The following is a 14571-nucleotide window of genomic DNA, read 5'->3' as shown; positions in this document are numbered from 1 at the left end:
TCTCTTCTGGGGAACTTCAAGGTCCCCATAAGCTCAGAAATGCCATAATTCTATGACCTACTGTTATTTAGAAATTTTTGGTTTAGAAATCTGGTTCTTTTAACCATGATTTACCCCCTCACACACACCTAAAACTGATATGCAGGTCCTGCTGCCCAGAGGGCACAGCTTGGCAGAGAGACACACACACATATTCTTAACTGAAACAAAGACTCATCCTTCTCTGACTAGACCTCTCACTACATTGCTTCAGTCTTTCACATGTCCTGACACTTGCCTGTTCTGTGGAAGTCCCCTAGGGAGCCTCCTGGAGCTCTCTGCATCTCCCACTGACCTCAGCTAACCCAAACCTCACTCCCCAGATCATCCCTGTCCAAAAGAGCCCAAAGCATTGTGAATCTGAAAGCAAAGCAAGAGAAAAAAGTGCCTTGCAAGGAACACTGGGCTGTGGCTCTCAAAATAGAGAGAGAGATGAAGAGGTGGATGAATGGATTTAACCAAAGGAGAAAATTAAAAAGTTGGCAGTGATGAGTGAAATGTTTAATTTAAATCATATGAAATAAAATGAGCTGGATACCACAATTACTGTGATCACTATACAAAATTCACTAAGGACAAGATGCAAGATCCATCTCTACAGATGGGACTCAGTTACTTATTCATTTGCAAAATCAATGATTATAGAATAAGTTATATTTCTAGTAAATAAAATCACGCAATGCTTTAAACACTCATTGGAAGTCAAAGCCAAAAAATAAAAATAAAAACAATTCCCCCCCCCCTTCCCCAAATGAGCACAAACTTGGCGAGAGGAGAAGCTTTCTATCAAGAGATCTGTGACTGACACAAATATGTTTCGGAAAAATTCCCCCCACTGAAGACTGTGTGGTTCAGGGCTGCCCCTGTTCCCCAGATTCACTACTAAACATCCCCCCCACCCGCCTCACTCTTCTCTCCAGCTGGTTTCAAAGTTCATGACCTCTGGGGACATTCCAGAGTAAGCTCCCTCATCTACATTGGGAGGTTTACTAGCCACAAAATCCACACACATCCTGTTTTCCAAAACCTTAAATAAGAGGGTTTCTAATAGGAAATTGTCAATGTGTATACACACACAAACACATACACACTCACACACACTCACACACTCCTCCATGCACACTCTTCCAAGAGTGGGAGAATGTTTGCTCAGAAACATACTAAGCCCAACAGACCAATAGCTCAGACTTTGCCCATATCAGTCACATGACTTCAGGAGGAAGAGCAGAGTAAGGGAGAGGTCTGCCTCCTGCAGGAGTCATGCAGATAAACCAGACCCAACAGGTTCTGCAAGACAGCTGAATGTTGTGGAACTGCCTGGCAGCACAAAGCCTGGGGACTTTCATCTGCTGCTCATGGAGGACCCTTTGCAAGGCTTCTCTCTCCACTCAGCCGCAAACCCCCCATTCCTCCTTGCTGTTCCCTGGTCAAAGGAGGCCAAATTGCACCCCCATCTTCAGTATATTCATGTTTTTCAAAGGTTCAGAAGTAATAACTAAACATTTAGGTGATACTTTAAATTTCACAAAGCATTTCACATCCATGATCTCATCTGAGCCTCACAAACAGCCCTGTGAGGTAAGTACTACAGGCATTATCCCCATTTTATAGAGGAGACTGTGCTCCGAGGTCAGTCAGCTAACTAGTAAATGTCAGAGGCAGGATTTGAACCTGAAAGCAAACCCAACATGCTGTATACTAAGCCATATTGCCTCCAACGGAAGAGGAAAGAGTAGAAACGGCTTATGGCTGTAAAAAAAATCTTGCCTTTTTCCTTCATTAAAAAAAATGAATTTCATTTAAAAAAATAATCTGATGCTGGGAAATGCTGATTGGATGGCTCTTACCGAGTCCAGTTCCAGCAGCTTTCACATCTACATAGTAAAATCATTTTTATTTTAAAAACAAAAAGATTTACAAAAGAAATGGCAGGATTCTTGAGCAGAGTTTGAGGAGATGCTTAAGCTACTTATTGGCAATTAAACTGTCTTCAGGACAAAGATCAGCAATGCCTGGTCTCACTTTTGCTCATAGGGACTCTGTCCCTCTATTGCACAACACAGTTTTAGGCTACTTTGTGTGGGCTAGGGGCTTGGCCTGCTGCTAACTTCTCCAGCTTTGGCTGGAAGGCCTGCTGCCTGGCTCCCCGTCCTCCCTGCCTGCCTCCCTCCCCTGGGCCCACAACACTCTCACCACCATGTCCTAACAATGAAGGGCCAAAGATCAAAGTTCTGTTGGAGGGTATTTCCCCCTGTCTCATGGCACGCCCCCTCCCCCAGACTCCACTCTAGACCTCAACATTCCTGGGTTAGATTCTAAGAAAAAGGGAGAAGGCTGAACACTTTTAGTGCTGTATGGAAATCCCCTTTGGAAATGGTCTTCTAATGAACTCATCACCAGCTCTTAAAATAGAGTCCCTACCAGGGAGCCCTTCCCTGGAGAGGGCCAGGACAGAAAAGATAATACAAAATAATGAGCTCCTCTAAAGGTTACCAGAGTTATATCCACATCTAGTATCAGGAGGGCAGGCCAATGAACCCCAACTAGCAGACAATGGCTGCTTAGATATGTTTTCAGCTCAATGAATTGTTGTGTTGTGTGTGTATTGTTGTTGTTTTTTAAGCAAAAAAAAAAATACCCTCAAATCAAAACATTCCACTCACACACACACACACAAATCAAACAATCTTTTTTCTCCCAGGCAACACAAAGCCTCTGCTCTGGGCAGGGGTGGGAGAATTGGCAAGGTGGGTGTGCAGCTGGGAATGGGACACCTCCCTCCTGTCTAGAGACAGCAAGAAAAATGGATCTCAGCCGGGCTCCCTAGGATACCCAGAACAAAGGGTAGTCTCATAGATCCACATTTCTGGGCTGAACCTCTGGGGCTGAGGGAAAGAAACTGAAACCCAATTTAAAACAAAAACAAAACAAAAACTTTGCTGTATCATGTTTGACTTTTAACCAAAAAGGATTATAAATTAATCTGTGCCCCCAATCTAGATCTAGTTTAAAATAAAAGCTATCCCACCCCAGTCTTTTTTAGGTTTGCCTGTTTTCTATTACTTTGTACAAAGACCTAGCCAAAATCCTGACCCAGCCTTTAGATTAAGGACTAACCAGGTACCATAGGGAGGGGAAGGAGGTCATCATCTAGTTTCCCCTGAACCAAACACTCCAGTTCCAGATGTCAATCCTGAACATCTGGACCTCAGCATGTAGTCAAGTCTGTTGATATCACTTGACTGATGGATGGACTCTGCAGAAAGTTTGGTCACTTCAGGAAACAAAGTAAATGGTTGCAGCTGGTTTTCAAAAAAGAAAATGAAAGGAAAGGAGAAAGAGAAACCTTTGCCCCCTTCCTTGAATCAACTTCACTGGCACAGAATGAGGGAAGGGGGAGATATCAGAGAAATGGAGCAAAGCCAAGTTTGTGCGCTTGCCTCTTTAGTTCCTGTGCTGTACAGCAGGGCTGGATGGCATACCTAGAGTCCTGAGCAAGAGGGGGCTGCTCCCAAGAGCGACCACGACAGTCCACTGACACATCCTGCTCAGTGTTGGTGGCCACAGTTGATTTGGTCTTCAGAGTGCTCCAACACGTCCAGCATTTCTTCGATGATGGCTTGCAGGGCCCTGCCCAACTGGTCTGCATTATAGGGTTTTCCTAGCGGAGGGACGTGCACAAACGCAGATCTGCCATGGCTCTGGTATAAGGAGGTGTAGTATGTAAAATCACAGAGGTACCTAAGGTTTGGAGAGAGGAAAAAGGGCATGAAATGGAGAAATACACCAGAAGACAGTTAGTAACTAGAAATTAAAATTGAATGTAATGAGGAGTTGCAGTGACCCAAGTCAAATGGAAACCTTTCAGGATGGATGAGCCACTCATGGGGTGGCTCTAGACTTGCTGTGTGAGAGGGAGACATTTCCCCACCGGGAGGGTATCAAGGTGGTCCTCATGTGTATCAGAGTCACCGAGATATGTGAACATGTCTATGGACCCTGTCGACCCCCTAGGACTAGATGCAGACCTCCAATGGAGGTCAGTTACTCTGGTCTATACATCTCCAGATTCAAGACTTAATTTGGTGTTTGAAAAAACCCGAACAAGAGAAGACTTTGAAATGGCTGCTATTCAAATACTGTATGGACTCTTCAGTAAGGAAATGAAAGAAAAGGAAGGTAATAGTACCTACTATCTGCCAGGCCCTGTGCCAAGTGCTTTACAAATATCGTCTCATTTGATGTTCACAGCAATCCTAGGAAGTAGGTACTGTTATTATCCCTATTTTACTACTACCACTACTACTACCACTACCACCACTACCACTGCCACTACCACTGCCACTACCACTACCACTGCCACTACCACTACTACTACCACCACCACCACCACCACCACCACCACTACTACTACTACCACCACTACTAGCACTACTACCACTACTACTACGACTACTACCATCACTACTAGCACCACCACCACTACTACCACTACTACTACTACTACTAGCTAATATTTATATTACACTTACTATGTGCTAGGCCCTACTTATTACTACTACTACACTAGTTAACATATATATATATTTGGAGGTGAGGGGGGAAGACAAGGCAATTGGGGTTAAGTGACTTGCCCAAGGTCATACAGCTAGTATGTCAAGCATCTGAGGCCGTATTTGAACTCAGGTCCTCCTGACTTCAGGGCCAGTGTTCTATTCACTGTGCCGCCTCGCTGCCCTGAGCTAACATTTATATTGCACTTAACTATGTGCTAGGCCCTGTGCTAAGCGTTTTACAAATATTATCTCACTTGATGTTTACAACAATCCTAGGAAGTAGGTGGTTATTATCCCCATTTCACTACTACTACTACTACTACTACTACTTCTACCACTACTACTACTACTAGCTAACATTTACATTGCACTTACTATGTACTAGGCCCTGTGCTAAGTGCTTTGCAAATATTATCTCATTTGATCCTCACAACAATCCTGGGAGGTAGGTGCTGTTATTATCCCTATCTTACAGATGAAGCAAATGGAAGTGAAGTGACTTGTCCATGGTCACAAAGCTAAGAAGTGTCTGAGGCTGGATTTGAATTCGGGTCTTTCTGGCTCCAGGCCAGTGCTCTATCCATTAGGCCACTGGCTGCAGCGGGAGGGGAGAAATATGACTTATTCTAATTGGTCACAGAAGGCCAAACCAGAAATAATGAATGGGAGCTGCAGGAAACTGAATGTTGGCTCCTCAAACAGAGGAACGTCCCACAGTGGAATGGGCTGCTTCAGCAGGTAGCCAGTTCCCTGTGATGAGAGGTCTTTCATAGGGCAGTATGACCACGTATTAGGAATGCAGATAAGAGGTAGGGAAGACTAGATAGTTCTTGGACCTTTCTAAATCTAAGAGTCTGTGATTCAACAAAAAGGGGGAAGGGCTGGTCTGAGAGGAGATCAGCCCTAGGACACCAGATGACCCCAAACTGCCCAGAATAAAAATCAGAAGATCATATGATTCATGATATGTGATCATAAAGGCACCTAGTCAAAACCCTTCATTCTACAGGTGAGGAGAGTGAAAGGAAGGCCAGGGCAGACCATGCCCCATGAGCTCTGTGCCTACCTGCCAGCATCTTGGGATATGGTCACTGTGACATCCAAACCCAGGGTAGTCACTCTCTTGCAGACGGCATCCATGTCGATGATGGAGTCGATGCATTCAGGTCCATTCTCTATGCAGCAGTGGGAGCCAGGACAGAAAAGGCAGTTGTCCAGACCTTTGTATCCTCTGTTATGGCCACATTTTTCCAAAGTAACTGTGGTTGCCATGCCAGATACCCCTACATGGACGACCAGCTGCGGAGGAATGATGCACTTAACAGTGATGGGAACTAGAGAGATTTATCATTCTTTGTTTCAGTCTGAACTTGAGGAAATGATTTGAGTCAGTAGCAGGGTTGGGGAAAGTATGAAATATTAATGGGACCCAGTACACAGATGTCTGGTCTGCCTTGTTAAGAGGACATTATATGCGTTATAGAAGTGGAGTTTTTGTTTTTTTTTTGAAATCAGGCAGGGTCTTTCACTTAGGATAACATTGCAATAGCTAGCAAGGCCTGGCACATTTGTTTTTGTTTTTGTCTTTATTTATTTATTTGTTTATTTTTGCTTTTTGGAGGGCAATTGGGGTTAAGTGACTTGCCCAAAGTCACACAGCTAGTGCGTGAGGCCGGATTTGAACTCAGGTCCTCCTGACTCCCGGGCTGGTGTTCTATTCATTGCTCCACCTAGCCACCCCAATAATTATTCCTGACATTAGGATGCTCACATTCTTTTATTTTTTTTGCCTTTTGGAGGGCAATTGGGTTTAAGTAACTTGCCCAAGTTTACATGGCTAGTTTTTTTGTGTGGGTGTTAAGTGTCTAAGGCTGGAACCGAACTCCGGTCCTTCTGACTCAGGGTCCAGCGCTTTACTCACTGTGCCACCTAGCTGCAGCCTGGCACATTTGTGAGATTCATGGAAAAGGGGGTAGTTAGTCCAAAAAGCCAGACTATGACAACCTCTATGATTCGATTTGAGATAGTTTAAGATTTCAGTACTCCATAACTTAGCTCTCTGTCCTTTCTAAATTGTTAAGTGCTAGCTAAAATTCCAGTCTTTGGTTATATTACCAGTAGAATTAAAAATGGCCACTATCTTTTTAGAGAATAATTTGGCAGGTTGCAAGAGTTATAAAAATAATCCTACTCTTTGGCCTATACTATAACAACAATATCAAAACCAAAAACACCAACTGCTCGATGACAGACGTTATTAATGGTTGAGAAAACACGGAAACAAATTTAGTCCAACTGAAAAAGATTAAAAAAAAACAAACCTGGGATATGTTAGAGTAACAGAGTATAGCGGTGGCTAGGTGGTGCAGTGAATAGAGCACCAACCCTGGAGTCAGGAGGATCTGAGTTCAAATGCGGCCTCAGACACTAAACACACTTACCGTGTGCCTTGGGCAAGTCACTTAAAACCAATCGCCCTGCCTTCTCCCCGACAAAAACAAACAAACAAATAAAACAAACAACAAAAACATAAAGTAACAGAGTATCATGATACAACGAAGTGTAACAGTTGTGAGGAATATAAAGAAATAGGAAAAGCCATGCCGTAACAGGTGAAGAAGATGAACCAATGATACATAGGCTGCAACTGCATACAAAGAAACAGACAAGGACTGAGTGAACAGGCAGAGACAAAGGATGGGGACCCGGGCGTTGGCCCAGTAGACACAGAACTCTGCTACAGTCTGGCTGGTTCAGGCAGAGTATGACAGGCCTTCATGGAGAGGCGGACCTCCTGCTGATAGCCCACACCTGTTGGGGCCAATACAGACTCACATTCGGAATGCTTAGTAAGGGCTGGAAGGAGACACAAATCACGATTCCAGTATAAATCCCGGCAGATATGTTTTGCTGTTACTCCTGGAAGTAACAATCTAACCTGATACGTCTTACAACAATGCTTCAGAGATTCATCATTTCCTCGATGTGGTAACCCTCCATCAATGTCAGACTAAAACCTCTCTATGATACAGTAGATGGTCTGTGGGAGTGGCTGTGGCTGAAAAATTCCTCACCTGCCTTACCTAGGTATAAGCCCTCCTCAGTTTAGGTAACCTAGTCCTCGGAAGACAGACAATTCACTACTGGGTCTATGCATGAAGCCATTCCGGCTAAAGCTTATGCTCTCCTTTGAGAACCCCTCAATGGCAGGAAGAAATTAGTGGTACCTGTGCCAGGTAAAGGGATTACTAAATCTGGACATTTCAGGCCTTCCTTGGGTAGAAGGTATGTTTTGGGGACATTTTCTAGTACTCTTTAAGTTTTACCACATAAACGATTCCACCAGCCTCAAGCCTAAGATTGGAATGTGGTGGTAAAGCGCATGGTTGTGAGTCCAAGAAGAGGTGTGTGCCTTTAGAGCCGTGCTGTTTATCCATACTACAATGGTATGTAGAATCACTTTCTGAATTCCCAGCCTTTGCCATGATATTGCAAAATCTGGCCCCTAGGGAGGGGTTAGCAGTTGTATAGGACTGAATATTAAGGCTTTGATTACCATTTGGCAAGGCTCTGTCTAGCATCTGGGGAGGTTGGGGAGAAGGAGTGGGGAGAGAGGGACTAGCTTCTTCACTCACTTGAGGACTGTGTTTTTCCCATAGGGCAGGTATAAGCCTTTGGACTGTTTGGTATTCCACAGGAATTTCATACACGTGAAGGTCCACGCTGTCTCCCAGTCCCAGCTTTTCCAGCTCCTGAAAAAGATTGGAGACAGTTAAAGCTAGGCTCACCATTTCCACAAAAAAGAAGAATTTGGGGCTGGGAGGGGAAAGACAGTATCAGATATGTTCTGGAGAACATATGGTCCGCAGAAATGGTCCCTTATTCCCAAAGCTTTCAGAAAGAGTCACTGGTAACATTGGACAAACAGTTGTGGGGTTTTGTTTGTTTGGTTTTCGAGGGGTGGGAGGGAGGGGAGAGGAGAACAAACAGTGGCCTTGGGTTAGTTTAGACTGCTGCTGAGGTCCCTTCCAGCTCTGAATTCTGGGATTTGCCAATGTCCTAATCAATCTTTTTGGGCAATGCTAAGTCACACTACACACACTGGCAGAGGAGAGGGTCAGGGGGTTCTGCATCAGCTGATGCTTAGGAAAGATATAACCACTGTCTTTGAACACTTTCAGGGCTGTCAGAAAGGAGAGCAGGTTTGTTTAGCTTGGCCTACAAGAGTGGAACGAGGTTCAGTGTGTGAAAAGTACAGCAAGACTCAATGGGAGGAAGTCCTGTTCTTCCTTCTCACTTCCTGATTTTTGTCAAGGAAGCCACCATTCCTCATTAGCCTGCTTTCCTGGTCTTTCTAGGCCCCTCCCCCCCTGCTGCCAATTAATAGGCTGGATGGCCATTCTCCCCTCCACAGCTCTCACATCCAGCTCCATCCCTCCATCGCACAAAGCCCCCATCCTAGTTTCAGGATATTATCACCTCCTGCCTAAACCATTTCTTACTTCTCCATTCTCCACACAGCTTCCAAGATGATATTCCTAAAACATCCCTCCTCAAGAAACTCCAGAGATTTCCTGTGGCCTCTAAGACAAAATACAAACCAATTGCATCTAAAGCCCTTAGCAATTGAGCTCTTGTCTACCATCCCACGCTTATTTCCACAATTTATTCTCCTAATTTCTGTCCATTCTTCATACATAACATTCCGACTCTAGCCTCCACACCTTTGCCCAGCCTGTATACCATGATTAGAATATACCCTAGCTTCCTTCCACGATCAGTTCTAACTTCATCTCCTGCATGAAGCTTCTCATCTCCCCAGCTTTTACTTTCCCCTCCAGGAGCTACTTTGTATGTATTTATCTTTACTTGTCTGTGCGCATGCTGTTCTCCTCAAGTAGGATATAAACTTCTGTTTTCATTTTTATCTTTTTACCCTCAATACCTGGTATAGAACATGGAGTACACAGTAGGTGCTTCATATGTGCTCATGGATAGGTTTGTTCTGGTTAAATTTGCTGTTCTCAGTATCTGCCATTTAACTCTGGGCCTTTTCCCCATGCCCAGAATTCTTTCTCTTTCACACTCTGTCCCCTTGGAATCCCTAGTTTCCTTCAGGGCTCAGCTCAGGACCCATCTCCTACACAGACCCTTTCTCTCTTTTCTCTTCCTTTGTTCCTTCATTCCTTTCCTTCCTTCCTTCCTTCTTTCAGGAAAAAAAAGATTAAACATGTGCTAAAACCCTGATTGGAGGATGGCTAAACAAATTAGGGTACATGACCCTGCAGAGGTGAGGATAAGAAAGTGGGGAACATCACTGAGAAAGGCACATTTTTTCAGTGTACTGATTGGTTTTACTGGGGACTTTTTTCTCTTTTGAAAAAAAAATTATCTGTTATAAGATGACTTTCTGGTAGGAGGGAATGAAAGGATACCAAGAAATTTGGGGGCAAGATAAGAATCAATTTTTTAAAAAATGTTTATTTAAAATTATTTTTAAAAAACTGTATGTTTAAACACCTCCCAGTTCATCACATTTGTGATTTTTTATGGCATGGTAAGAGTTATATACCATAATTTGTTTAGCAATCAGTGGCATTTACTTTGTTTCTAGTTCCTTGATACTACAGAAAACATCTACTTTTTTTTTTTTTAAAGCAATTGGGGTTAAGTAACTTGCTCAAGGTTACACAGCCAGGTGTTTCTGGGTGGGTACTAAGTGTCTGAGCCCAGATTCGATCCCAGGTCATCCCGACTCTGGGGCCAGTGCTCTTACTCGCTGCACCACCTGGCCACTCCTACATTTCTTCATATGTATGGAGTTTTTCTTTTTGTCAGTGAATCTCTTGGAGATATGCCGAGCAGCTTGTGGAATTAATCGGAATCAGATCTGTCCAATGGCTCAGGACCTTCCCCAAGGCTCCAACTTTACCTCTCCAGTCTTATCTCCCCTTCAGTACCAGGTGCTCCAGCCAAAATGGGCTCCTCTCTATCTCTGGGGCTTGTCCCTCTACCTCCTGTGTTTGCTTTGGCTGATATTGCAGCCCTCCATGTCCGAAATAGATTGCTCCCTATCTCTTCCCTCAAATACTCAAATCTCTGCTGAAGTTCCTTCCTTTCAAGCCCACCTTACATGTCACCTCCTTTATGAGGCCTTCTTTAACACCCCCAGGGAAAAGCATTGTCCCACCCCCTTCAAATTTCTCACAGCACTTGGCCTTATGTCCCTCCTTTGTACTTATCTCACCTTCTTTTTAAAAGGAAGATTATATAAAAGAAAATCTTAAGTACTGAGTCTGAATGCAGATCAAAGCATACTATTTTTTACTTTATTTTTTTGTCTGTGTCTTCTTTCACAACACGACTAATATGGAAATGTTTTGCATGACTGCACATGTATAACCTATACCAAATTGTTCTCTATCTCATGGAGGGGAGAAAGGAAGGAGGGAGAGAATCTGGAACTCAAAATTTGGAAAAGGAAGGTAAAAATTATTTTTACATATAATTGGAAAAAATAAAATATTAGAAGAATCGCATCTTCTTACTGTCTCATGTGATAGTTGATTGTCTACATTTCCTTTCCATGTTAGATAGTAGGTTCTATGAAAGAAGCGACTTCATGAAAGAGGTGACTGCATTCTACTTGTCTCTGTACTCTTAGGGCAGGGGTGCAGGACCTGTGACCTTGAGGCCATGTGGTCTGGAGGTTGCAGGTTCCCCACCCCTGTCTTGGGGGATAGCATAATCACTTGCACATAGTAGGCATTTAATATGTTTATTGAACTGAACCAACAATGGAATGAGCTGCCTTAGGGCTGGTGAATTCTTCCTCTCTGGAGGTCTATGATCACTCAACAGAGATATTTTGTTGGGATTTCTGTTCCAGGAGGGTTGGACTGCATGGTCTTTGAAGTCCTTTCCAATTCTAAGAAGATATGGTTCTGAGTAATCAGGGTGAGGTATTTTGATTTTTGAAAAATACACCATGATTTTTTGCAAAGGTGAAAAGTGAAGCCATAAGAGTATTTATTTTCCTGTAGTATAAAAATTTCTTTCATTGAAAATCATATGTGCACCAGATTTATTTCATTAGAATAAGTCAGCAGATAGAGGACTCAAATTGTGAATGGGTTTCCCATATGTGAATGTTCTCTAAGAAGCCAGTTAGATCTGGGAGTGAGAGAGAGTTCTGTGCCAGCTAGGAAAGGGTGACCCAGAAGGGCTTGCTTGGGTATGGGCCAGGGAGACAATTGTAAATAACCTCTAGATTTTTTAGATAAACATTGGGATCAGAAAGCATGAAATAAATTGGAAGCATGCCAAGATATGACTGATGAAGACTGGAGAGTCCAACTCAGTGAATCTCACTAGAGGCTGAGAAGTCAGGAAAGAGTCTCCTTTAGGAAAATTCTGAGAGCAGAAGCCCAAGCCTCTCAGTCTTGCATTTAGGGTCTTCCATGATCTAGTCATAAATCAGTTTTCCAGCTTTATATTCTGCTAATTCAGAAACCCAATTTAAATTCCAAGCTCTTTTGAGGTTTCCCATAATTTACCCAAGTCAGAAAAAACAAAATACCCCATCCACCCTCTGGATCTTCCATAACATTTTTTGTGCCACCTTATGGCCCTTATCACATCATAACTTGTATTAAAATTCTGTGAGTATATGCTGTCCACATTGACTATGCTGTAAACCTCCTTGGGATTTTTTTATATTTGCTATTTTTGCCTCTCTCCAAGAGCTTAGCATCAGATCTTATGGCAAATGGTCAATAAATATTTGTTGAATGAATGAATGAATGGACAGAGTCCCAGAAAATGACTGAGTGGCTTCTGAGACCAAGGTATGTGGTTGTATACTAGGCAGAAAGAGTAACCAAGGGAAGTGAGAGAAAGAGAGGTTGGCCTCAGATGTAGACATGAGGTTGTACCAGGAAGTGGTAGGGAGGGACAGAGGGCAACAAGGTTTAGGGGAAAGACTATCAGAGTAGGAGTCAGGAGACCTGCCAAGTCCCAGGCCTGATGCAGATGGATTGTGTGACTTGGGGGATGGCTCAGCTTCCTTATCTGAAAAATGAGTTCCAAAAGTTTTAATATTCTGTCTTCTTCCAGCTCTGACCTTCAATGTTCTCAGGCCCTTTCTAGCTCTGATATTCTTTGTTGAGAAGCTACATAATGTGATGGGTTGAGTGCTGGCCTTGGCAATTGGGTTTGACTCCCCTCTGACCCAGACTAGCTGCTGGATTTGAGAGATTTCTTAATTTTGTAACCAGTAAAATCAGGACAGTACTATCTCTAGTACCACTTAAAAGGTATTATTGATTGGGTGGTTCAAGTGAAAAAAATAAATATACAGTGCTACCCAATAAAAAATTAAAAACATACACATATGTATATAATAGCAGGTATTGTTGTTATGCAGTCCTTTTTCAGCTCTTAGATCCTGTTTTAAGGTCCCTCCCACTCTGACACTTGATAATTCTATGATGATTCTGAACAACTGTGAAAGCCTTGTCTGTGTGAACCTGCCCCAAGTTCAACAGAATAAAGTGAAACTCTATTCCTGTAACTCCCCTAATGTGTTTCCTGTAGTGCCCGCCCACTATGGCAGAATAGTTTGTGCATTTTTAACAGCTGAGTAAGTGTACTGGACTACAGTGGTAGACAGGTGGCAGAGAAATAAAGCAAGGAGAAAAGAGTATAATTTCAGGAGAACAGTTTTGATGAGAGAAACTTTGATATACTCGCTGCTAGGAATAGAGAGCCACCCAAGAAATGGCAGGAATATTCAGAAGAGTTTCTATTTGAGAACTCTAGGGTCCCATTTCATCATAGGAAATCACTTTACTAGGGACTCCTTTTAAATCAGTTTTGAGGAGTGGTTTTCTGGAGCCAGTCAGTCTGGCCATGTGGTGGATTACGGTAACACCAATAATAGCACCTTATGCTTATGGCGTACAGCTACCTTTCCTCACCAATCCTCACACCATCTCTGTGGGGTGAGAGATACAAGTATTATTTGTATATTATCAATATGAAAATGGGATCAGAGAGAGCAAGAGACAGTGAGACACAGAATTTTAGAGTCAAAAGAAACTTCAGAGATCTTATAGTCCAATCCCTCTCCCCAGCTCTCATTTTACACTTGGGGAAACTGAGGGCAAAAGAGGTGAAAAGATTTGCCAGGATCACAGAGCTGGTTAAGTGGCATCACTGGAACATGGGCCTACATAACATCTTCCTATGCCAAGTCCAATATTCTTTTTATTACCCCACCCCTGCCCTACACTCTTGCCTGAGAGAGTTCACTTCAATATGGAGGACTCCATAGCCACAGATGAGGAAGAAGAGAAGGGAGGGGAGTAGTTTGTGCAACAAAGATACTGTTCTAAGTTCAGAATGTGTGGTTGCTACATGTTATGTGTAACTCCCTTTCATCTTAGGCTACAGGATGACAGGAGATAATGAGGCCAACAATAGTGTTCTTTTAGGACTCTAATCTCCAGAGAACAGAATAGAAACTGAATTCACACTCCTTGTAATTTATGTCCTTCACATTTTGGTTTGGTAGCAACACTTGGGAAAGTCTTAGTTCTGTAACTAACTGGTTGTGTGACTTCCATCTAAATCATCTCAACCCTCGGGGCCCAAGTTTCCTCATCTGTAAAATGAGGAGTTTGGATAAATGATTTGCAACAGCCGTTCCCACTCTGCATGCTAAGACAGTACTTACCTTTGCACAAGGATCTACCTTGGTCTTATAGACTCAAACTCCCTGGAGAGTTTGCATCAGCCATCTTATCTGCCAATACCCATTCTGGGCCCGAAGGTGATGTTTGTACCTCATAACTAGGTTCGCTTCTTTTACTGGTATTTCTTGTTTGAATGTTGATTTTGATTACTATCTGTGTGGTGCTGGGCAAGTCACTTAACCCCAATTGCTGAGAGAGAGAGAGAGAGAGAGAGAGAGAGA

The 14571-nt window shown here is 43.1% G+C and overlaps 1 protein-coding gene across 1 annotated transcript in view; it reads right to left on the bottom strand.

Annotated features, from left to right (window-relative positions):
* Positions 1-525: 525 nt before the first annotated feature.
* PGPEP1 (pyroglutamyl-peptidase I) overlaps positions 526-14571 on the bottom strand; it is a 32894-nt gene continuing 18848 nt past the window's right edge. The window contains exons 3-5 of the mRNA XM_069065365.1: positions 8231-8347; positions 5662-5894; positions 526-3780 (exon numbers count right to left, since the gene is read on the bottom strand). Coding sequence (XP_068921466.1) covers positions 3588-3780; positions 5662-5894; positions 8231-8347 — 543 coding nt within the window. The 3' untranslated portion in view covers positions 526-3587. The remainder of the gene's footprint in view (positions 3781-5661; positions 5895-8230; positions 8348-14571) is intronic.

This window comes from Petaurus breviceps, unplaced genomic scaffold (assembly GCF_028583685.1).
Source record: "Petaurus breviceps papuanus isolate PSGF00001 unplaced genomic scaffold, PetGlider_PUasm1.0 108, whole genome shotgun sequence".
NCBI classification, from domain to species: Eukaryota; Metazoa; Chordata; class Mammalia; order Diprotodontia; family Petauridae; genus Petaurus; species Petaurus breviceps.
The sequence above is the reverse complement of the archived record's forward strand: the minus strand, read 5'-3'. Positions and strand labels throughout refer to the sequence as shown.